This window comes from Lontra canadensis, unplaced genomic scaffold, assembly GCF_010015895.1.
Source record: "Lontra canadensis isolate GAN:19392208 unplaced genomic scaffold, GSC_riverotter_1.0 scaffold3, whole genome shotgun sequence".
NCBI classification, from domain to species: Eukaryota; Metazoa; Chordata; class Mammalia; order Carnivora; family Mustelidae; genus Lontra; species Lontra canadensis.
Window position 1 is genome coordinate 16,077,954 of NW_022630997.1, and position 23,944 is coordinate 16,101,897.

General features: G+C 47.5%; 1 protein-coding gene across 9 annotated transcripts in view; it reads right to left on the reverse strand.

The window, feature by feature from the left end:
* Positions 1-578: 578 nt before the first annotated feature.
* Positions 579-23,944, reverse strand: part of GBF1 (golgi brefeldin A resistant guanine nucleotide exchange factor 1) — a 119,635-nt gene continuing 96,269 nt past the window's right edge. For 3 of the 9 annotated variants that reach the window (XM_032881499.1, XM_032881470.1, XM_032881508.1), the window contains 32 exons: positions 21,652-21,799; positions 21,094-21,317; positions 20,394-20,562; positions 19,754-19,965; positions 19,317-19,415; positions 18,556-18,750; positions 18,141-18,330; positions 17,085-17,225; positions 16,640-16,728; positions 15,032-15,234; positions 14,443-14,566; positions 14,041-14,166; positions 13,690-13,772; positions 12,572-12,808; positions 12,193-12,286; positions 11,643-11,819; positions 11,227-11,291; positions 11,021-11,144; positions 10,738-10,809; positions 10,500-10,594; positions 10,096-10,249; positions 5,841-6,066; positions 5,180-5,340; positions 4,800-5,046; positions 4,471-4,676; positions 3,462-3,612; positions 3,225-3,355; positions 2,925-3,026; positions 2,535-2,648; positions 2,203-2,383; positions 1,911-2,039; positions 579-1,422 (listed from right to left, as the gene is read on the reverse strand). In XM_032881499.1, the coding sequence (XP_032737390.1) occupies positions 1,142-1,422; positions 1,911-2,039; positions 2,203-2,383; positions 2,535-2,648; positions 2,925-3,026; positions 3,225-3,355; positions 3,462-3,612; positions 4,471-4,676; positions 4,800-5,046; positions 5,180-5,340; positions 5,841-6,066; positions 10,096-10,249; positions 10,500-10,594; positions 10,738-10,809; positions 11,021-11,144; positions 11,227-11,291; positions 11,643-11,819; positions 12,193-12,286; positions 12,572-12,808; positions 13,690-13,772; positions 14,041-14,166; positions 14,443-14,566; positions 15,032-15,234; positions 16,640-16,728; positions 17,085-17,225; positions 18,141-18,330; positions 18,556-18,750; positions 19,317-19,415; positions 19,754-19,965; positions 20,394-20,562; positions 21,094-21,317; positions 21,652-21,799 (4,950 nt within the window). In that variant the 3' untranslated portion in view covers positions 579-1,141. The remainder of the gene's footprint in view (positions 1,423-1,910; positions 2,040-2,202; positions 2,384-2,534; positions 2,649-2,924; positions 3,027-3,224; positions 3,356-3,461; positions 3,613-4,470; positions 4,677-4,799; positions 5,047-5,179; positions 5,341-5,840; positions 6,067-10,095; positions 10,250-10,499; positions 10,595-10,737; positions 10,810-11,020; positions 11,145-11,226; positions 11,292-11,642; positions 11,820-12,192; positions 12,287-12,571; positions 12,809-13,689; positions 13,773-14,040; positions 14,167-14,442; positions 14,567-15,031; positions 15,235-16,639; positions 16,729-17,084; positions 17,226-18,140; positions 18,331-18,555; positions 18,751-19,316; positions 19,416-19,753; positions 19,966-20,393; positions 20,563-21,093; positions 21,318-21,651; positions 21,800-23,944) is intronic. The other 6 variants (XM_032881481.1, XM_032881515.1, XM_032881490.1 and 3 more) reach the window with 4 other exon arrangements.

The following is a 23,944-nucleotide window of genomic DNA, read 5'->3' on the forward strand; positions in this document are numbered from 1 at the left end:
CCTGTCTTACCCTGACACAAAGGAGAGGGATGGGGAAGGTTCCCCAATCATGCTTCAGTAAGTGAGACGGGTGGAGACTGTAGTGTGGACAAAATCGGCCCTCCTCAGTCTAGGGCCAAAACAAATGCCCTGGGCCCAGAAACACACAATCATAACTATGGGCAAGACGGCTTCCTTCCTAAGCCCTCCAGGCTCCCCTTTGTGCTCCTGGACTGTGGGGCACATCTGAGGGAAGACTTCTGAATAACTACAGCTCCACTCTGGTTCACCTTCCCTTTGGCTTTGACCCCAGTTTAGACTGTCTCAGGTGTCAAATTTGGAGCAGTTAGGGAAGAGGACAATACCCAAACCCCAGGCATATCCCTGGTGACAAGAGTGCACTGCTATGGTGGTGGTGGGGGGGCAACAGCACTGGTGAAGGAATCCTCACTGGCGTCTGGCTGGCTGCTGGCCTGGGGCGACCTGGGCCAGACTGCTGGTAGGCTCAGCCTCACTTCTGTTCATGCAAGGGCCAAGCTCTGGGTATCCCAATAACATGGTGTCCATAAGCTCAAGAAGGAAACCAGAGGGTAAGTCAATGACATTGGTACTAAGACATTTATTACATCATAAAAAGTCCATTGTTGCTCTGTTTATCCATATGTACATGTTCCTGTGGGTGGTCCCTCTGTCCAGCCCACCTGCCAACCCTCCATGGTGCCAATCAACTTTCCAAACTGACTAATTAATAAAAGAGGAAGAACTGGAGGAGGTGGCCCAGAGCTGATGGGAGTGGAGATGGGAGAGGGACACAAAGTGCAGAGTGGTTGGCTTGGCTCTCAGTGCCTGACCACGGGCAGGAAGGGCATGAGGACAGGCACTACAGGGTTGGCATAGAGATGCCTTCCCAGGGCTGCCAGGTTGCACGTGATACCTGAATGTGTTCTCAGGTTAGACCCCCAGGAATGGAAAGCTGAGGAAGAAGGTTCCTTAGCCTGATTGTGGGTCCTAGGAGGGGCTATAAAACTTTTCTTTTTCGGGTTCCCTCCAAGTAGCAGTGACAGCAGCTCAGGCTGGGCCTGAAAAGTTTGTGCCCCAGCTGGAAGGGTGGCTGAGGACAGTCTGGTAGGAAGGACTGGTCCTGATCTCTGAGGGGCCTGCCTTAGTTGACCTCGGAGGTGGGCATGGGGTCTGTGGGGCGGGGTGTGGCCAGGAGGGGCACTGGTGAGGTGGCCTCAATGAGAGCAGGGTTGAGGATGATGGGCAGAGCCATGGGTGGTACGCCCACCTGCAGCGGGGAGGCCAAGGGCTGCAGTATCAGTGGGGGCTGAGCCAGGGGAGGAGGCCCATCTGGAGTAGGGCTCAGTCTGCTGGGGGTAGACGCCACTGGTGATCCGGGGGAGCTGCTGTTGGCAGGACGAGGGCTCTCAGGCTTCTCAAAGTCTACAGGGAGAGCAAGGGGCTGGTCAGACTCCTTTACATTCCGCAGCTGGTTTACCTAACCTCTGCTTCTCCCCATTCCTGTGAACAAAATGACCCCTGACAGGCTAAGTAGTTGGGAATCTGTCTTTGAAACTCATTCAACATCCAGTTATCTTTTATCTACCTTCTACCTCCTTTGCTGTACCTTCAGTCAGGTAAGTTCTGATCTGATCTTTACTAGAATCCCCAAAGGGCAAACTCTGCATATTTATTCCAAGTTCCTGATCCAGCCTTCTCCTTCCAAGCCCGGAAATCTCAAGCAGGTAGCTCGTCATCACTTACTTGGTCCTGCTACCTCCCATAGGAAGAGCAGGCTACAGAAGTACTCTGGTTCCTTCTTTCCCCTGGCTCACAGCCCGTGCTCAGCAGTGATCCCAAACTACGTGAGCCTTGTCTTAGGCTTCCTACTTCCTGCTCGACACCCAGAAGGCTAACTCAAAAGGACTCACCACAGGCCCCCAGCTCGGAAGGCATCTCTGGGGGAGGTGGATGGCCAGGTGTCCTTGTGTCCCCAGCAGCAGGAGTCATGTGGGCTGAGGCCAGAGGTTTGTGGGCATGTGGCTCCATGGGCATGGGGTCTGGGGAAGGCGGAACAACCAGATGGCAGCTCTTAGAGTTTTCTTTCCAGCACAGCCCTGGCTACCCACCAGTCTTCCCACTGATAAGAGTACAGAGAACTAATTATTAGCTCCAGACTCTATAATGAGGACTCTTTTGACAAAGCTGAACTAAGCCCCCTACCCTGGATGACAGTCTGTTTGAAGAGCTCATCTCGTAGGTGGGGCAGAAAACAGTCAATGCGCTCCCAGGTGATCTCCCAGAGGGCTGAGGGGCTGCCTCCTCGGGCATCAGCATTGTGGAAAATCTCTGCTGTGTCCATCACCAGAAGCATGTTCTTCAGAGACTCAGGGATGGCCTCTGACTGTGGTGACAGCAGGACCATGTAAAGAGGAAAGTGGGCATTGCGGGGGATATGGTAAGGAGGAGGCAGCCCCCAAGGGGAAAACAGCATGGTGTCTCCCGCAGGTGGGAGAGGTAGCAGGCAGTGGGAATTGGATTGAGGTAGAACATACCAGTAAGTCACTGGAGCCTGCGTGCATATACTTGTCCATGAAGTCCAGAATGGTCAGCCAAAGCGCCGCAAAAGTAGAGAGTGACAGCAGTGGAGACAGGTGCTGTAGGAAGACCTAAGGCCCGCCAGCCCCTTTTAATGAAGGGTTGGAGCTATCTGCATCCCTCTGTAAGGCTGGGAGGCAAGCCTGCCCTGTCTTGCATGGGAATTCTAAATCAGAGATTCCTCTGAATTCCAGCATCCTCCCAGGTCCCTGGGTCCTGATGGGTCTCCACAGCCGGGGGTCCTGAGCCCCCACATTGCATCACTAGGGCCCAGCCGAAGCCCTGGCTTTCCTCCTCGCAGAAAGGCAGGTGTGGGGAGAGTGGATGGGGAGGGCGGTGAGCAGTACCTTAGACAGCAGTGTGGAAGCCCTCATCCGAGTCTCCTCCATCCCGCCCACATCTGCAGGGCTGATATTCTCCAAGAGCTTCGTCAGCAGAGGAAACAGCACCTGGTGGGTAAAGAGCCAACGTGTCCCTAACAGGTCAGTTGGCAGCCTTACTCCAAGAAAGCCAGGGGCTGGGATGGATAAGCACAGAGCAGAAGGAAAGGCAGGATGCAGACTGAGGACTGACATTAGGGGCTTTTCAGGCTGCCCAGTTCTCCCTGTCCTAAGGATATGAGCTTTAAGACTAGAGGAAAGTCCCACCTTGTTAAAACAGGACTCCCACTCCAGGGCATCTAGCTTTTGCAGATCATGTACCAGCAGGGCTCGCTGCAGATATGTCAGTGCCTGCATCCGCACCTGGCGCCGGGCATCACAGCACAGGCAGGCGATGCCTGAGAGTGAGAAGAGGCTCAGGATCCTTCAGGCATCCTGGTCCTGGTACTCCCCAAGTTCCAGCTCCGCCTCTGCCCCTGCCCTGCCTGCTCCCCTGAGGTTTACCCTGCAGTAACGGACACCAGCAGTGGGCCCAGAGGGTGCGTGAATCCGCTTCGATCTTCCGGCCACCTGTCTCTAGGTGGCGCTGCTCCTCTGCCCAAGAGCTGTAGATGGAGGCCGCTCGAGTGTGCAGGGTGTGCATCAGGTCTAACAACTGGAGTCACAGGAGGGGCAGGGTATGAGTTGGGGTAAGGTCTGGGTGATGCCCCTCTCAACAATGTCCCTGACTGAGTCCTCAAAGGAGTCCCTAGTACCAGTCACACCAATCACACCATACTCCACCCCTCACCCCTCTTTTCTCCTCAACTTCATGAGTTGGTTGTCCCCTGCCAGCCAGTGTTTCCCAAAGTTGGGTATTACAGTGCAGGAGATGTCAGAAGTATGTGGAATGAGTGTTTAACAACAATGAGTTACATGGTGAAAAAGGTACTTTCTTCTTCATTTTCTCTCATACCTCCTGATGACAGATAAAGCCTCACCTTGTTAATTTCATTTTAAAACCAGAAAGCAAACCTCAGGCTCAGAGGCTGTGGTGGGCAATAGTGTCCGGTCAACCTCAGTAATTTTTTGTTTTCATCATTTTTCTAAGGTTATTCTATTTAAGGCAATTAGTTCTCCATTTATTTAGTGATAAAAAGTCTACTCGTAAAATAAATTTTATGTGCCTTGAACAAAGAATAATTCTGGAAGGATAGACAAGAAACTGGTGGCAACGTCTACCTCTGGGGAGGGTAACTTAGCAGCTGGGGTCAGGAATGGAACAGGACTTTTATCCGTTTACCCTTTTGTACTTTGCACCACGTACATATATTACTTATTCAAAACAAAAACCTCGAATATTAAGCAGAGATTTACAGTGGTTTTGGATAGGGGAACAATTTGGAAGTGGTGGCTGAGGGCCTGGGCTGGAAAACATAGGCCCTTCCTCTCAGCCCTGGCTGTCTCTGGCCCTGCACACACTCCAAACGTCAGGGGCAGGGAGAGGAGAGGAAGTAAAGGATGCCATACTTACGTCCTGACTGACCTGTAAAGACACCGTGTGGTAGCTGGCAGGCACACCTTCATCCTCATCATCGTCACTGTGCCCGCCCCGAGTGGCATGCTGGCTGGAGGTTCGAGGCCGCCGAAGCACTGAGCCTTCCTTCGATTTCTTCTTGAAGCGGTTTCCTTTGCTATCGTATTTGTGACTCTTGCCACGTTTCTCCTGGGACTTGCACCCTGAGCAAAGCCAGACCCAGGTCACATTTCTATATCCATGGACACAGATGGCCTACCTTTTCCTCTCTTTCCCCCTTATATTCACATGGCTACCCCCAGCTGCCCCTTCACTGGGTAACCCACCGCCATTCAGACTGGCCTCCACGAAGATGCGGAGAGTCTTGACGCAGAGCTCAAAGTTGTCAGGTGTAATGTGGGCAGCATCACGCACGATGAAGGACAGAGATTCTACACATTTAAGCAGGGACTTAGTGTCGTGTGGCCCGAGGTCCAGCCCCACTGTTAGGCTGTACTGATTGACCAGGGGTGAAGGGCCTAGTCGGCTGGGCCCAGGACCTGGCTTGGAGTTATCGATGTCATCCTTCCCCACCTGTAAAGTACACAGAGTTGCTGGGAACCCAGGTTTGAGCCTGATCTTCCCTCAGATGCCCTCTCGGAGGAGCAGGAATCTTTCCCCCAGGCCAAGGAGGGAAAACCCACCCACTGCCCATATGCTCACTCACCACTAACCAGCCGCTGTTTACCACATCAGCATCTGTGGCTGATCGGTGGATCTTGCCAGGCCTGCAATGGTCAGCGTAGACCTCTGAATCAGAAGTGTATCCTCGGTCCAGGCTCACATCATTCTGATGGTAGGATGGGAGTTCGCTGTCTGACTGGGCCCCTGAGTCGGCAGGGAGAAGGGCAGAGTCAGGGTGGAAATGGCTACACTGGGATGAAGGATGGTTTCAGTTCTAAGAAATAGGTGCTGAAGCCTGGCCTCTCCTCTCTCTCGGTCCAGCTTAGTTTCAGCCCTGTCACCAAGGGGCTGAAGGACGGACTGGACAGATTGTCTCTTTACCAAATGGGGCAGTAGGCTAACTTGGGCTCCTGATGGCATCTAGTAGCAGCTGTCCGGGGATGGGGGTGGTGGTGAGGACATAGTTTCTGAGAAAATAGTCCTCAGGACAGTAGGAGCCTAGTGTCATAGACATCTATGTTGCCTACTAGCCTTCATGCTGTTTAACCCATGAGTGCTGGGGAAATGTCAGTGGATATAGGATGTCAGTGGATATAGGGTGTTCAGTCTGCTAATATAAAAGCCTATATTTTGTTTTCTTGCCTCAACCTCTGGGGCCATAACTGTTTATCTGCCAAAGAGGATCTCCCTGGGAAACGGCTTACCAGCATCAGGTCCATCAGCCCTGGCTGTGGCCTGCAGGGCAGCTGGTGGCTTTACACCTGAGCCAATGCATTCCAGCAGTGTGAAGAGGGTGGCCCAGTCATCACCTGAGTGGATGTTGGCTGCGTTGGTCTTAAGGAGTTCATGGAGCCCATAGGCTACCTGGTGACTGACTCGGGACAGCACGCTGGGCTTCATTAGCAGCAAAATGCGCAGGGAGAGCAGCACCTGGGTGGGTGGGTGGGGAGCAGTAAGTGAGCACACAGCTTCTTGTCTAGACTCCTTCCTCACCAGTTTCCTTAGGTCAGTGAGGATGGTTTGGCTAGAACCCACCTAAGAGTATTGCTGCTGGTTTTTCTTCAGGTTTTTTTTGAAGATTTTTTTTTTTTTTCCAAGAGAGAGTGAGTGAGTGAGCGAGCGAGCGCCCATGAGTTGGGGGAGGGACAGAGGGAGAAGCTGGCTCCCTGCTGAGCAGGGAGCCCAATGCAGGACTCAATCCCAGGATCCTGGGATCATAACCTGAGTCGAAGGCAGACCCTTAACCAACTGAGTCATCCAGGCACCCCTTCTTCAGTTTTTTTCAATTAAAATTTTTATTGAGCTATAGATTCATATGTAGTTGTAAAAAATAATACAATAAAATAAAAATAATACAGAGGTCCAACTCTTGATTTTGGCTCAGGTCATTATCTCATGGTTGTGGGATTGAGCCCCACATTGTGGGCTCTGCGCTCGGTGGGTAGTCTCCTTGAGATCCTCTCTCTCCTCGCCCTCTGCCCCTCTCCGCACTCCTGTCCACACACATGTTCTCTCCCAAAATAAATAAATCTTAAAAAAAAAAAATACAAAAAGATCCTTTGTATGCTTTGCCCCGTTTACCCCAAATGGTAACATTATATAAAACTACAGTAAATGATAAGTGATACTGACATTGATACAATCCACTGATCTTACTCAGGTTTCCCAGTTTTACTTTACTCATCTGTGTATGCATGCGTGTATTAAGTTCTACATAATTTAATCACCTAATTTTAGGTTTGTGTATCCTTCACAAGTCAGTGTGTTGAATAGTTCCACCACCATAGGATTCCTCATGTTGACCTTTTAAAAACATACCTTCCTGCCTCTTCTTGTCCCCAATCTTAACCCTTGGCAATCTGTCCATTACTTTTAAAATTCTGTCATTTCAAACATGTTAAATATAAATGGAATTACGTAATATGCAGCTTTCTGGGATTGGCTTTTTTTCACTCAGTGTAATTCCTTGGAGGTCCCTCCAGGTTGTTATCAACAGTCTGTTGCTTTGATTGCTGAACACAACTCCGCAGTACGTATGTGCTGCAGTTTAACTAGTTACCTGCTGAGAATCATCCGGGCTGATTCCAGTTTTGGGCTATCACAAAAAAAGCTTCTGTGAACATTCACGAATAGGTTTTTAAGAGAAGTAAGCTTTAATATCTCGGAGATAAATGCCCAAGAGTACGACTGCTGGACTGTGTGAATAACTGCATGTTTAGTTCTATTAAGAAAATGCTAACAGAGGAGCTATACCATTTTACATTCCCACTCAGCATTTCATTTCACTGAAGCACATGTAAATGATATTATGTTGTTGGTTTCCTTTTCTATACGTTTACTGTTAGTATCCAGAAATGTTATCCTTGCCAATGTTTGGTATTAGCACTATTTTTTACTTTAGTCATTCTGACAGGTGGTTAGTGATATCTCATTATGATTTCAATTTCCTTTCCCTGCTGGCTAATGATGAAGAACATCACTAAAATATTTTCATGTGCTTATTTGCCATCTGTGTATCTTCTTCAGTGAAATGTCTGTTCGTATCTTTTGCCCATTTTCTAATTGGATTGTTTTCTTACTGTTGTATTTTGAGTTCTTTTATATTTTAGGTATTAGTTTTTTTTTTCAGATGTGTAGTTTGCAGATATGCTCCTTATCTTTTCATCCTTTTCACATGACCTTCCAAAGAATACAAGTTGTTTTTTTTTTTTTAAAGATTTACTTATTTGAGAGAGAGAGAGCGAGTGCGTGCATACACGCATGAGCCAGGGGAGGGGCAGAGGGAGAGGGAGACGGAGAGAATCTCAAGTAGATTCCCCACGGAGCCCAATGGAGGGCTCGATCCCAAGACCCTGAGATCATGACCAGAGCCAACACTGAGAGTTGGATGCTTAACTGACTGAGCCAGCCAGGCACCCCTAGGGTGTAAGTTCTTAAAATTGATGAAGTCCAATTTACCAATTTTTCCTTTTATGGATTGCACTTTTGGTGTCAAGCCTAAGAATTCTTTTCCTAGCTCCTATACATATTCTCCTAGCTTTCTTCCTAAAGATTTCATAATTCTACATTTTACATTTAAATCTGTGATTTATTTTGAGGGGCACCTACGTTGCGCAGTTGGTTAAGTGTCCGACTTTTGATTTTGGCTCAGGTCATGATCTCAGGGTTGTGAGATCCAGCCCTGTGTCAGGCTCCCTGCTCAGCAGGGAGTCTGCTTGAGAGTCTCTCTCTCCATCTTCCTCTGTCCCTCCCCCATGATCACTCTCTCTCTCAAATAAATAAATAAATTTATTTTATTTTATTTTTATTTGACAGATCACAAGTAGGCAGAGAGGCAGGCAGAGAGAGACAGGAGGAGGAGGCAGGCTCCCCGCTGAGCAGAGAGCCTGACGCGGGACTCGATCCCAGGACCCCGAGATCATGACCTGAGCCGAAGGCAGTGGCTTTAACCACTGAGCCACCCAGGCACCCCTAAATAAATAAATTAAAAAAAAAAAAAGATCTAAACAGACTGAGGGTTGCTGGGGGCAAGGGGGTAGGGAGAGGGTGGCTGGGTTATAGACACTAGGGAGGGTATGTGCTATGCTGTGAAATGTGTAAGCCTGATGATTCACAGACCTGTACCACTGGAGCAAATAATACATTTTATGTTAATAAAAATAACTTAAAAATAAATCTATGAGTCATTTTGAGTTAATTTTTCTATAAGGTATGCTGCTGAGGTCAAGGTTCATTGTTTGTTCCCCACCCATGAATTTCAATTGTTCTAGCCACTGAAAAGGCGATTCTTCCTCCATTTAATTGTTTTTGCACTTTTGTCAAAAATTAGTTGAGCATCTCTGTGTGGGTCTATTTCTGGATTCTTTCTTCTGTTCCACTGATGTATGTGTCTTTCTCTCCACAAATACCAGGCAGTCTTGATTACTGCAGCTATATAGGAAGCCTTAGTAGCAGACGGAGTGATTTCTCCCACATTTTTCTTTCTCAAATGTTTGGCCATCCTAGGGCCTATGCTTTTCAATCTAAATTTTAAAATAAGCTTAGGTCTACAAAAAACCTTGCTGGGATTTTCATGGGAGTTGCATTAAACTTACACATGAATTTGGGGAAGAACTGACATCTTTACTATGTCGAGTCTTCCAATCCATGAACACAGTATGCCTCTTCATTTATTTAGGTCTTGATATCTTTCATTAGCATTTTGTAATCTTTAGCAGAGAGATGCTATAAATGTTTGCTAGGTGTGTATTTCAGTATTTCATTTCATTTGAAGCATGTGTAAATGATATTGTGTTGTTGGTTTCATTTTCTATACATTTACTGTTAGTATCTGGAACTGTGATTTTTCTTTAGATACTAGGACTCTAAGACTGCCTAGAATTTATTAAGTTGTTATATAAAGACTCATGTACTTTTTTAAAAATTTAAATTCAAGTTAGTTAACATATAGTGTAGTATTTGAGTATTATTTAGGGATTCATCACTTACATGTAACACCCACTGCTTATCACAAGTGCCCTCCATAGTGCCTATCACCCATTCAACCCATTCCCCCACCCACCTCTCCTATGTGATTAATTTCTGCGACCTTGCTGAACTCACTTATTCGTTCTATGCTGACTTTTATACCTGAGCCAAGAGATCTCAGGAGGGTCCTAAGCATGAGAACCAGGAAACAAGATATAGGGCTGAGACTGCCACAAGGCAGTAGCCATTCAACCCTACAGAGCAGATTCATAGGAGCCTGCAGAGGTGCTAAGTACCAGCTTCATGCATGAGACCATTCTAGACTCATCCCTAATGCCACCTATTAGATTCCTCTAGCCCTGTGGTAGGTAACCGGACTCATGCAATAAATAGGACACTAAATGAACTTTCTGTCTCAGGCCATACCCACAACTGACACTGTGGCTTTAGTCCCCTACCTACTTCCTGCCCTCCAGGCTGTACTCTGCTTACCTGGCCACTGATCTCTTCTCTTCGGAGTAGTCGAATGGCCAAGCGCAGCAGCCCCACCACTGCTCGCTCTACAAGGAAGCAGAAATCCTGTGCCTGGACACACAGGTGATATAGATGGTCTCGGACAGTCTGCCACACACAGCCCACACGGTCCCTGAGGAACATAAGGGTGAGGACAGTCTCAGCTGGATAGGCCACTGGGCAATAGGTCTTTCCCTTTGATCCAGGCCTTTCAGGGCTCATCAGTATTATACCCTAAGCAGGCAGGTATAATGAACAAGCTTCTCCACTCCCTATAGCTTCATGTGCTTCTTGCTCCTAAAGCCCACTCAGCAAGATGGCTCCAGTCTTCCATCCCTTTGGCACAAGCCCAGAATGAGGCCTGCCTAAAGACTGCCTTCTACCTGTTCTCCAGCACAATCCTGAGCAGCATCTCTAGGCAGAAAGCAGCATCCTCCTCATCATATGTCTCTTCATCTGGTGTCACTGAGACCAGAGCCTAGAGCACAACAGCGGGAAAGCATGCAGATGTCAGCCACTGGCTCTGCCCTGACAGAAATTAAGGCAATCACCATTGTCCCCATCTCCCCTCCCAGACACAGCCGGCTCTTTCATCCCTCCTCTTCCCTATTTCTCCTGTACCTTCATGAGTTCCTGTAGGGACTCCAGCTGAAGGAACTTGCTTTCTGTGATCATCTTTTCTGGGTCACATTGCTAGAGGGGATTCAAGAGGGAGGAGGGTCAGTGACAAGGGCTGGAGGGAAGAGAATGTTCCCAAGAGCTAGGGAGAGAGGACAAAAGGCCATCAGCTCTGGTCATAAGCCCTGGATAATTCTACTCTTCAGTTTCTAGGGCAGCATCCATCTAGTAGGAAGGGATTTAGGCTTGTTTACCAAGGCTACCAAGGGTAGGCAAAGACAGTTACCTTGATACAGTCCAAGGCTGCTCTTTTGGCCTCTTGGTTCTCAGTGGATGGGCCCCGCACACTAGACTGCTCAGTACCACTTAGTGTCAGCCAACTCACAAAGCTTAGCACTGTCGACTCTCCTCTGCAGAAAAAGTTCAAACCCTGGTGAGCTCCATAGTTCTGACCCTCCCTCTCCAAGCCTTCAGCCTCTGATCTTCCCTTACCGATTTGATGGCGTCTCCTCCCTCTGTAGTGAGATCTTGCCATTGGGATCCACAAAATCTTCTACCTGGAAAATCAGATCAAGAATAATTTCTTTCCACATGCCCTTTGCATTTCCTGCTTCTTCACGAAAAATTCTCTGGCTTTCTTCCTGTAGCTCAGTGTCCCACACTTTCCTGACTGGGCCGCCTACAGCTGGTGAATGGCAATGGCTTATATCAGCCTTCTTTTACAGCTATCCCCTCACCCAAGATCTGTGGTCTTACATTTAAGGTGTTCCTTAAGTTTCAGTAAGTCACTGGTTAAGTTTCAGCAGTCATTGGGCCTAGTGCTGGTCTCAACCAGTTCCATACACAGAGAGCACATAGTTTATGAGCTTTTGCCTTGTTATTGCCCACTAATCCCCCATAAGAATTACCTCCACCATAGCTTTGGGCAGCAGTTGGGCTCGGAAGAGCTGCAGCATGGCCTCCATGATATTCTTCCAACCCTCCCGCAGGATGTCACCATGACGATGGGCCAAATGGAATACTGTCTTGGCTGCAATGTGGGCTTTGGGGTTGCTTCCAAACACACTGGGCAGGTTCTCAATAGACTGAAAAGGGAGATGAGAAAAGGCTTAGGGTCTGGCAAATGTCTGGAAAGGAGATCTCTTAGGCCTTTACCTATAGTTCCCCGAAAGTCCTGCTTGCTATGGTTCACTACCCCCCGCCCCAATACTGGTGGGAAAGGCTAACCTGGTTAAGGCCTTCCCCACTGATGTATCTCCTCTCCCATCCTACTTGCATGAGGTGACACTAGTCTCATTCTAGGGGGTGTAAAACAAAAATGGCCTAAGTGCTACTGTAGTCTAGGGGGAGTAAATGAATATGCCGAGGGAAAACCGCTCTACAGATAAGGATGGATTTATGGCTAAAAGAGAGGTCCTCCTTTGGAACTCTAAGTAAACAGTTCTTGCCCCTGCTCACCTCACTGCTAAGAGCTGTGAATTTGCACAGAGATATGATGAGATTGTCAAACACATCGCTGAGGCCATAGTGGGCGGAGATCATGGCGCACTTCCTGTAATGTCACATTCCAGAAAGAGTGAGTCACTGGAAGGCTACGTAGTCCTTCCAAGTCCCTGAGGAAGCTTACTTAGGATTCTTCCCCAATCAGTCCCAAGAAGAAACCTTTTACTCTTCAATCTGTTTAAGACTGAGCCTTCCCAAGCTTCAGTCTCCTTTCAAAAACTCAGAGAAAACCCATTCTAATAAAAATATGAGTAGGAATCAGAAAGGCATGGAGGCAACCATATTTGCCCAGAGAGGTGAGAGGAGGTCAAGACCAAGGCCACAGCTGGGCTACCTGAAGCCTGAGATGGCTTTCTGGATGATTGTCTCTTCAAGGCTTTTGTCAAAGACATAAGAAAGGGCAGCAATAGTGGGGCCCCATGTCATGGTGAAGAGGTCAAGATCATAGCTGCCAGCAGGCACACGAAGGAATATGCCTTCTGGGGTGGCACCTCGATGAAGCAGCACATTCCACACATAGTTCTCCCGAACCAAGCCTGTCTGCTCTTCAGGCATCACAATTTCCTCATTCCTGTTAGGAGGTAAAGGAAAGAGTAGGTGCACTGCTGTGAACCTAACTGGTTCCATGCTAGGACAACAGGCTTTTGTTGTTGTTGTTGTTTTTTAAGATTTTATTTATTTATTTGACAGACAGATCTCAAGTAGGCAGAGGGGGGGGGGTGGTGGAAAGCAGGCTCCCCGCTGAGCAGAGAGCCCAATGTGGGGCTTGATCCCAGGACCCTGGGATCATGACTTGAGCTGAAGGCAGAGGCTTTAACCCACTGAGCCACCCAGGCACGCTGAGAACAACAGGTTTTGCCCATACTGGCATAGTCCATCAATAAGGGGTCACCACAAGTGCAGTTCAGTGATCTGCTTCCCACCCACTAGTGGGAACAGGGGAAAAAAAAGGAAGAACCCAGAATCCCCCATAATGCCAAAGCCCTGTCTTTAACTGGGGCCTTTAGTTCTGTAGTGAGATCTTCATTCTTTCTGGGTATGCGAGGATGAACATTTCTCTCTACTTTTTCTGCTTTATAATAAAAAACTAAGTGCCCCATCTGTGTTCTCTGACCCAAACCTCACCCTCCAGTGCCCATTTTGTGTTCTCTACCAGCTTCAGAATGCATCTTGTGAGCTAGACAGGAAAATCCAGCTGCTTTGGGTTTAGGAAATGGTCCCATGATATTCTACTTAGCAGGGGCAGTTTAGATCCTGGCTCAGAGTACTGGAGCTCCGGTACTGTTCCAGCTTCTTTAGGGAAGAAATGGGAAAAGGTGCTGCCCAGCTGAGTTTCAAGGCTAAATCCAGGGCATATGAATCATTGAAGTCTGATGGGACTCTAAAATCTGGAAAAGGAATCAGTGTGCTTCTGCTTAATGAGAAGACAAACTATTCTCCACAAATACTCACTTGATGGCATGGTACATGTCCTCCAGGATGTCTTGCTCAAAGTCCTTGCCTCCATTCACACCTTTTAGGTTTTTGCGAAACTCCTAGAGACAGGCCAACAAGCTTTTCCCCCATATGTCAATGCTGAAGCCCCACCTAAGGAACTCCTGGGTCTATAGTAGATAGGACTTGGGAAACAGTAAGTGAAAGAGCCCACCTCCCTAACCCAGTTCTTTTCCTGGATTGGCCAGCCCTCCCTGATTCCCCTGGACAAACTCTGTCCATTGTGCCCACTGGAAATCCCATGTCCTTCCCGCTATACCTCCAAAACTGCACTGGACCCTCTCTGCCTTGGCTGGGATCCAAGCTTACCTCTAGAGTCATGGGTGCATTCTGTTTGCGAACGTTGTGGTTGTGCTGGTCAGTATTAAGCAAGATGACAGCATAGGCCAGGGCAAAGCAGGCATCGCTATTGGCAAATGGGGAGCCATTACAATTCTGAAAAAGCAAAGACCCCACCTGTATCAATGCCCTTCTCCGGCCAATCAAACCTTCACTACCAACCCACTGGCCAGTGCTGGGTACAAAGAGGAGCCAGAAAGCCTCCAACCTCTTGCCAACTCCTTAACAGAAGCTTATCTCTCTATGGAAAGTTCGCTGATGTTTCTCTCAGCCTTTTAGGAGACAGCAGCTGGGTCCTTCAGTTGGAACCATAAAAACCCTCCAGTCAAATGAACCTGGGATGCTGGGCTCAGGCCCTGACATGCAACTCACTCTCCAATGCTCTGTGAATGCCTCCAGCAACCTCTGGATGACTGGGGCTTCTCCAGGTAAGCGGAAGGCTTCCAGGTAGAGACGAAGAGCTTCATCCAGTCGTAGACCCTGAAAGCTGAAGGTGCTAGAGAGAAAGAAGGACAAAGAGGCTAAAGATACATAAGCCGCAAACATTGGGCTCCCTATTAGCTCTAGTCCCTCTAATCTTCTCATATTGGAACAGAGGAAGCTGAAGGCTCTAGCAAAGGGAACAATCTTGTGGTCATTTCTAAAACAGACTAGAATCTGACAACTCCTACTAATTTTAGTACTTTCCACATCAGTGTATTCTTGCCTGGAAACCCCATCCACTGGAATCTACCTTGTGCTCAGGAACCCTGTTCTATCCTTTTGCAATGCTCTCTATGCAGAATGGAATGGCTCCCAAAGCTATCTTGCTGGAGACTCTTTCAGGTCCAACAGACGTAAGTCATGGGAAGAGGAAGAGTGTGTGACCTAGGTTACCAGCAGGAACTGACTGAGACTACTTTGAGGGATGCCTTGCCCTTTGATCACCAACTATGTCCTCTACTTCTTGCCACTTCCTCACCTCACAAAGCTCTCCAGCAGGTCAATGTTTTTGCGGTCACTCACAAACTCTCCAATCATTTTCTTGTCCAGCCGAGGGTTCTCTCGGAGCCACTGGGCAACCTCCGAGTTGTCCATTGGGATGGTAAGGAGGCCTTTCTCCTGCAGAAACTGGATCCCCTTCTTTGGTTTCTGGTTGAACTGCTCTGTGCCAGTGATTAGCAGCTGGAGGAGAAATACTAGAGGTGTCACAAGCTGTTCTGCTCCTAAACCAGACAAGGCCAGGCTGAACTCCATCACGGTCCACAGCTGGTCACCTAACAGGTTCCTAGGATGTAGTTCTAAGTGACTCCAAAACTAAGGCTGGATCATACCAGCCCCACTAGCTGTCTCCATTCTTCATGTCTAATTAGAACTGGCTGAGGAACCGGGGTGCCCCGCTGGCTCAGTTACTAGAATATGTGACTCTTGATCTTAGGGCTATAAGTTTGAGCCCCATGTTGGGTGTAGATTACTTAAAAACAAAACAAACAAAACAAAACAGAGAATTTTTAAAAAATTGCACCGTAAGAGGCAACTGGCTGACTCAGTAGAACATTAACTCCTGATCTCAGGGTTGTGAGTTCAAGCCCCACACAGGGCATAGAGCCTACTTAAAAAAAAAAAAAAAAAAAAAAAAAAAAGTAAGAAGAACTGGCTGAGGAGCTCCTTTTCACTCATTTTCTGAGTTCTCAAGATGCACAGGGACAGCCCTTCTCCACCAACTTAGAAATCAGAAGAAAGTAGAAGAGAGACCAGAGAAGGTCTCTTCCCTCTAGATTTTTTTTTTTTTTTTTTAATTCTATTTAATTATTTTTCAGAGAGAGAGAGCAAAAGCAGGGGGAGCCACCAGAGGGAGAAGCAGGTTCCCCACTGAGAAAGGAGCCCAATGCAGGACTGATCCTAGGACCCTGGGATCATGACCTGAGCTGAAGGTAGACGCTTAACCAACTGAGCCACCCAAGGATCCCTCTTCTCCCCAGTTTTATAGCCATCCTGGCATCTGTTTATAGCCTAGCTTGGATTTCCCTTCCTTCTCAGTTTCCCAGCTTTTAAGGACAGGTTAACTAACTGTGATGATAACTCAACTTTTTGTTTGTTTAGTCAGAGCTCTGCAATCAAGGGGACACAAACCTGTCATTTAGGCTGACCATAGAGGAAGAAAGGGTTAAATAAAAGGTTTTTTTTGTGTTTAAAAAACAATTTTTTTTGAACTTTACTAAAGCACCAGACAAATGTCAATTCCATTTCACTGCCAATACCTACCCCAGGGCTTGAGATAACCAATAACCTCCAGTGACCCACATGACACCATCCCAGGCTCTCGTTACCACCAGTAACAACTGGCTCTCACCTAGGGCAGGATTTGCCAAGGGGCACACAATAGGGTATGTCTAATTCCATGGCTTAGAAAGGAAGGCTTTCAAAGGAGACTGGGTGGTTGCTGAAGTCCCCCAAAATGCAAAGATTAGCCTTGAGAAATTACTCAATGAGCTGCTAGACTCTCCCTTATCCTTTGGGACAAAAACCCTACAAAAGACACCCAGACTGAGGCAGGCAGAGACTAAGTTCTGGGGATCGCCATACATACCTTCTTTTTGTTTTTAATTTCAATCAGTTCCCGTGGATCTGGCAAGAGACAGGAAAATCGAGGTGGCTTCCGGGTAAACTTTTTGTCAGCTAGGAATAGGATATGGGAAGAAGAAAAGGAAAAACCTGTAAGACCGCCTTTACCAGTATAATGGCTTTTGGAAGATTGCCAATATACTCTCTAGTGAAGAAAAATGCCTCAAACATTTTCTTGTCCTCATCAGTCTTCTACATTCTTAGATGTCCTATCTTCTAGGGCTCTAAACGTTTTCTCTTAAATATCTTTGGCCTCTCAAATATTTCCTTCTCTCTCTGAAGGTATGGGTGAGCAGCCAAGGTTCACTCACATACTGCTTTAGGGTGTCTGTGCCCTCCCCCGCTTCCCTGGGCTCTCCACCAAAACCTCCAGTTGAGGGGGCTGAGGATCATGGACACCCAGTACCCACCCCCAGAGTCAGCAGCTTCCTCCAGATCACTGCATCCTGGCTTCCCGTGTTCTGCTGGCAGCCGCCCTCCACCTGGCAGATGTAGGCCTGGGATGTCTGGGGCTAAGCCTACAGGTTTCCCATCACTGGCTGCTCTCTCAGCTGGTAAGAGAGAAGAAAATAAATGAAGACGGGGTAAGAAACCAAGCAGAGCTGCAAGAGAAGTTGTGTACTAGGTCAAGAAGTTGTGTACCTGGGTAGTTCCAACAAAGCCCCACATAGGTCACCAGCCCTGAAGACAACAAACCTAAGCCCAAATAAGTAGTCACTGTCCCAGATTAGTTAAGCATTAGATTCTGTAATTTAATAGAGATTACCTAGTCCCATTCTCTGATCTTCTGCAACCTCAGTCTCAAGGGGATGTCAGAGAAGATTAATTAGGGTGGAAGCAGATACTGGGGGCGGGGGAAGGTATGGCCTGGAAGAGAAATCCTATATCCTTTAATCTAGGTTCTCTTTTCTCCCCATAAAGAAATAATACTACTCCTATGTTGTATACCTGAAACTAATGTAACATTGTATTTTAACTATGCTTTATTTCATTCCAGATTTTATTTATTTACTTTAGAGAAAAAGAGAGAGAGTGTGTGTGCACGCACACATGAGCGGGGGTGGGGGTGGGGGCGAAGAAGTAGAGGGAGAGGAACAAGCAGATTCCATGCTGAGCACAGAGCTCAATGCAGGGCTTGATCCCCTGACCCCGAGATCATGACCTGAGCAGAAATCAAGAGTCGGACACTTAACCACCTGAGCCACCCACGTGCCGTTAACTATACTTTAAATGATAATAATAATAATAATTCTATAAGAAAGCCAAAGTGTGGAGGATAAGAAAAGGACAAGTCCATGAATCTTGCTAATCTGCCTGGCCAATGATTCAAACCACCAAACCCTGGAAACACAGAATTGGGAGAGCCCCCAGAAGAAGTGATATAAAGGATGGAGAGAAGATTCAGTGAATAGAGAAGGGATAAGCATAGAATCCTAGGATTCCTCCAAGAAAGAAATGCCTCTCACTATTGCTGGATTCTCGGGAACCATCTACTGCCTCATAGCCAGGTTTGGCTGCTTCTTTCTTCTCTTGCTGGGTAAGATTGTTGACGACTTTGGCCTGGCAATGGGCCTCAGTGCTGTCAATCACTGTCAACAGGGCATCAAGAGACAAGAGGTGTGTTGTATAGAGCTGACCAGACACAGGGAAGGCATTCTGCAAAGTAAACAGATCCAGGAGACTTGAGGTGAGAATACTTTACACTTTTCCAAAAACCCTGAAACCTCTTGTAACTTCTACACTGTCCTGAGAAAATGCCTTTCTTCTTCCTGTTCCCCAACTCTCAAGTGTTTCCCGCCCTGCATATCGTATGCTCTCTACCACCAGAGAGATTTCCTTAACAGAGCCTTCTTTCCCGAGGCCAGTAATAATGGTCAGCACCTTGGACAGCAGCTTGGTGAGGTCTTCAAAGAGGTTCGAACAGTAGTAGTCACAGTCATAGTTGATATAGAGCTCAGTGACAAAACTGGGGATGTGCCAGAGCTGCACAATGGCCTCCAGTGCCATCTCTTTCATCTCATAAGGCATTTTGGGGTTCTCCACAGTGATGATCTCCATGAGCTTTTTGATGTACATCTGGCAATAATGCAGTAATAGCCATTTGGGTGGGGAAGAATTCAAGATAGAAGAGAAAAATTAGACAGGTAAACCATTAAACACAAGAAGTAGAAGCCCAGCCAGGAGGCATGCATTAAGAGACCCTTAAAGGTATTCTATCCTCTTTGGCCTCCACACTGGGGAAGGCCTGGCTCTCTACCTCACACCTGGCCTACTAACCCTCTTTGTGCTCTGTGAGCCTGACCTGGTACTACACAGAGTTCTTTTCTGCAACTTAGTGGCGAAGCCTGTCTGACTTGCTTGCCTATGCTGCAGAACTGCTAGGCAGAAAAGCCATACCCATTCACAGTGAGGTTGTCCACCAGTCCTCATATTTTGCTTCTCTCATGTTATAGCCAGCCAGTTTCCTCTGGGCTTCTTTTAATTTTTCCACCAAAGATGCCAGCCAATGAATAAAACTATGGAGGCTAAAAGCACTGTCTTATGGGAGCCCCTAAATCCCATCCCTGTAGAATGACAGAGCTAGCCCCATTGAAGATGCCACACATCTATTTTTTTTGTTCTTCCAAATTCAATACACTCACCTCCAATTGGAACTTGAGGTGCTCCCTCATGCTTTCAAAGAGCAGGAAGCATACCCGCAGGGAAGCAGCATAAAGGTTGAGCCGCTCTACACTGAGTAGCTGGAGATCAGAGTAGGGTTAAATCATTAGGTTTCTGAACCTATGACTCAACCAAGAGAAAAGCAGGAAAGCAAACTGTGTGAGGCTGCCCCTAAGGTCCTGTGCTCTAAGGCAACTCCACATCTAGCCATTCCCGTATTTCTCTTTGGCTGCCAAAGTTCCCAGGGAACTAATAGTGTCCTTTTGACAATGACCACTGGCCAATTGGGGAGGGAGGTTCTTTCCTGGATCCTAAACTTTTTGCACCTATCAGCCAAACCTCCCTGCACACTCCTGGTCCTTAAGAGACCCTGAAAAACAGCCAGAGACTCAGAGCCCCTCTAAAAATCCAGTCTTACCTGGAGTAAGTGGCGGCACATCTCATCCTTGATGAGGCCCAGGAGCGTTTGGCACTGGGCTACAGGGGCTGATTCAAGAGCCACTGTCAGCAAATGCAGTCCCATGTGGATCATAACCTCTGAATTGTGGCGATCGTGTGAATTGGTGAGGGAGATGAGGAAGCGGAAGAGCTCCCGGATGCAGGGAAGACCATAGGGGACCAAAGCTGTACCTAAGGAAGGCCAGGAGTAAAGTGGGATTGCTAAGAAACAACTGGCTTGATAGCTTGGCCTGGCCTGCCCTGCATTATACAAGGCAACTGCAGGTAAGTGAGTCTCTTCGAGGAAAAAAAAAAGGTTTTTTTCTGGGGAGGTTAAGAAGATTACTCTCACTTATTGAAGGCAATCAGAATTGATGACCCTACTTCGTGTTAGAAGTCTCAAGCTGTTCTTTCCTCTCACTTCCTACCGTCCACCAAAGTCCCTCTCTGTGTAAGTTAGAGAAGGGCTCCATCCACGCCAACAGTCCTCTGGCTTGATTCCATTTCCTGACTAGAAAATGGACCAGAAGACAATTTGGATCCAAGATGGTCTAGACTGAGGACAGTTAGTGGGCAGGATGGAGGTGGTGAATAGGCAGAGCCCGCCTGAGAGAACTCACCTTCCTTCTGGGAGGACTGTGTGAAGCGCACACCCCGGGGATTGACGTAATCCATGTCATGGACAGAGGCAGAATCAGACTGGTCAGCAGGGGACGTGCACTCCTCTAACACTTCGGGGATGGATTCCACGGATGCTGACTGGGCCTTTTCCACAGGGACCCCTTCCTGCTATGACCGGTAGCAGCGGGATAGGAAGAGGGATGAAACAAGAGCAACTTGGAACTTACTCCCCTGAAATGCCTATTCTCCAAGTGTCTCTAATAGACTGCAGGTGTAGGTCCGGCTCCGCAGGCTATGAATCAATGCACGATGAAAGATGGCTCGGGCAGAGTATGATGAAAGACTCAGAAAGCACCTCCTGGGGCATCAGTGACCTAAAGTGACTAGAACTCTAGAGGCAACAGAGGCTCTCATAGGCCTGGGATTTAGATCATTACCTTCCAGACAAAGCTATGGCCATCTCTCTTACCTTTGCCAAGTACTATCTGTATGTATTGCTTAATAAATCCCATGAGCTACCTCTCACATTGAGTCTTGCTGTGGATTTTCTATATATAGCACAGTTGATTCAAGGAAACAAGAAATAACCCCCTACCTCAACCTTCTTTTGAGCCAAGGCCTGGACAAAGGATGCAGAGGATCAAGCCAATTCCCACAGAAAAAGACTAGAGAGGGGGCCTTCAGAAATCAAAGCCTTACCTGGGGGTCAGGCTGCTCAGGAACCCCTGGGTCACTGCTGCCAGGCTCTGTAGCTGTGTTATACCCTGGAGAGCCAGGTTGCTCCAGGTCAGTAAGATCTTCCTTGGAGGTGGTCTGGGAGGAGAACTCCAGGCCACTGTCTGTAGAGGGGCTGACCACGGCTGAAGCAGCTTCTGAACTTGCAGAGGAGATGGGAGTGGGCACATCAATGAACGGCATGCCCCCTGCCAAGCAAAGTAAGTTAGGCTTGAAGATGAGAGACTCTATACAAAACACATACCCTCCATGGCACCAGGGGCTCTATTTCCTAGACTGAATAATAATCTCTATAAACGCTGGTCTCTAATGTAGTCAGAGTCCCTCTGGAAGGAGAACAACCTTAAGTCACTGCAGAATTGCTAAATGGTCATAGTCTGAACAGACCTGGAGTTTTCCTTTTTGCTCTTAGTAGAAAGACCAAAACCCTTTAGTTGGCTGGTTTTCAATGTTAAATCCCCAGAGAGGAAGGACATTTTCTTCTATCTATTCTAATCAGGGGAAGCAACCCAGGGCACTCACCAGTGAGATTAGAGGATAAGGTGGTTCCATTGGGGCTGTGCAGCTCTGAACCTGATGTGACTTTGGTCATATGGCGCAGGGGCCGGGGGGATCTCTTCTGTTTCTTCCACTTGGATGAATCACTCATGCCTCCTGCTCTCATTTTCAGCTGGAAATAGCATACCTCATCAGCACTGGTATTCAAATTAAGATTCTTTCCCTAGCAATCTCCCTTCTTTTATTCCTACTGATCCCTAGAAAACAGCCTATATGCCACATCTGTACCAAAGGAAAACTCTAGACCATCAGAGCACATTCCTACTCCTCTAATCTGGCTTCTATATCTTCCACTTCCCAGGTCAGCCTAGCAGCCTCCTAAACAGTCTACTTTTAGGCTGGTTACACATTACTCTGCTTTCCTGAGTCCTGGCAATCCTAAAACCTTAGGTGGTGCCTGACCCTCTTGCAGAAAAGGTGAGGGCAGAGGCTCCTTGGCCTGAAGCTTTGATCTACAGGTCCTGGCTTTGTTCAACTATCTGTAGCACAGCCTCATACTCCTAGTTCTTATCCCACTATGACAGCCTACAACTTCCCTGTCACACTCCGCTTTCCCACTACTTCGTGCACTGGGCCTAGATCCTAAACATATTCCTGGCTCCCTGAAATTTTTGCATCAGATTGGTCAAAGGCTCATTCCTTGAGTTAAGAAGGAGTGGTATCCCAGCCAACGTGGAGTTAAGGATGGAGGGTCATGTCATGCTGCTGCTCTGCTCTCTACTGCTCCCAATTTTGGTACATCACTGAGACCTGTTCTTCCCACTGTTGGGTCTTTCTAAATGCAATTTTATGTTTTCAGATAGTAAGGCTACTGATTTCTTGGACCCTTACACTATTCTATTTCCTTCTCTCCTGCTGTATTTCCATTTCTCCTATAGCTTCCTTTTAGTCACAAAGGAAAATTTCTATAACTCATTGTGGGAACTGTTCTGGGATATAAGTTTTTATGCATTTTCTCCACTCTAAGCTCACAGCTACTTTGTTTAGGTCCATTTCATTTTCCTGGTCCTGATGCCTTCTGTTAGGGTTTGAAACCAGTCCCTTTACAGTTACATCATACTGTTCCTACACTGATGGACCATCCCTGGACAGGGAAACAGTAATGGTCCAGGGACCATCAGAATGTCTCTAATAGAGTAGAAGCATTTTTCCTCCTTGCCTCTTCCTAAAGGCTGAATATACCCATGCTATCCTTTGCCTGTTCAATTCCTTCTAGTATTTGGAAAATAGGTCTCCTTCCTTGACTTCCTCCAAGCCCTCCTGAACATGGGTAACCACTGATCCTTTGCTTAGAAACCACATAATTCTACCTTCCTTACCAATAGCTCCACCCAGAAAGGAAAGAGGTCCGAGAGTTGAGCCCTGCACCCAGCTCTTACTAACAGAGCAACAGCCTCACACTGGATTTACGCTTCTTGTCCCTCCATCTCCACAATGCCTACAGTAAAATGCCTAGAACCCAGTGCTCTGAGCACTGTGGCTACACAGGAATCAGGGTGCTCTCTCCAGTAACCAGTAACCACTGAAGCACTGAATCACTCATGCCTCCTGCTCTCATTTTCAGCTGGAAATAGCATACCTCATCAGCACTGGTATTCAAATTAAGATTCTTTCCCTAGCAATCTCCCTTCTTTTATTCCTACTGATCCCTAGAAAACAGCCTATATGCCACATCTGTACCAAAGGAAAACTCTAGACCATCAGAGCACATTCCTACTCCTCTAATCTGGCTAAGATCAAGTTACCTCTAATCAAGTTCATGGTAAAAAGAATGTTCTGGGAGTAAGCATCAGCCAAATACACGGTCAAGAAGCTCAAGAGACCAAGGAGAAAACAAGAACCTCCTGGCTTTTTAAAAAAATATATTTTATTTATTTATTTGACAGAGATCACAAGTAGGCAGAGAGGCAGGCAGAGAGAGAGGAGGAAGCAGGCTCCCCACAGAGCAGAGAGCCCGATGCGGGGCTCGATCCCAGGACCCTGGGATCATGACCTGAGCCGAAGGCAGAGGCTTTAACCCACTGAGCCACCCAGGCGCCCCAAGAACCTCCTGGCTTTATCAGCAATTGTTACTGAGGCCCAAAAAGCACTAATAGCTGGATCCACTTTTGTGAGCTATCTTTTCTCTCTAGGCGGTCTCCCAATTTCAGGGACTCTAGGTGGTTCTACTTCTACTGAGAAGCCAGTCACTCACTGAGATGCCTTCCTACACTAGGATTAGTCCTTCCTGTTTCCTTTTCTAACCTCAGCAAAGCTA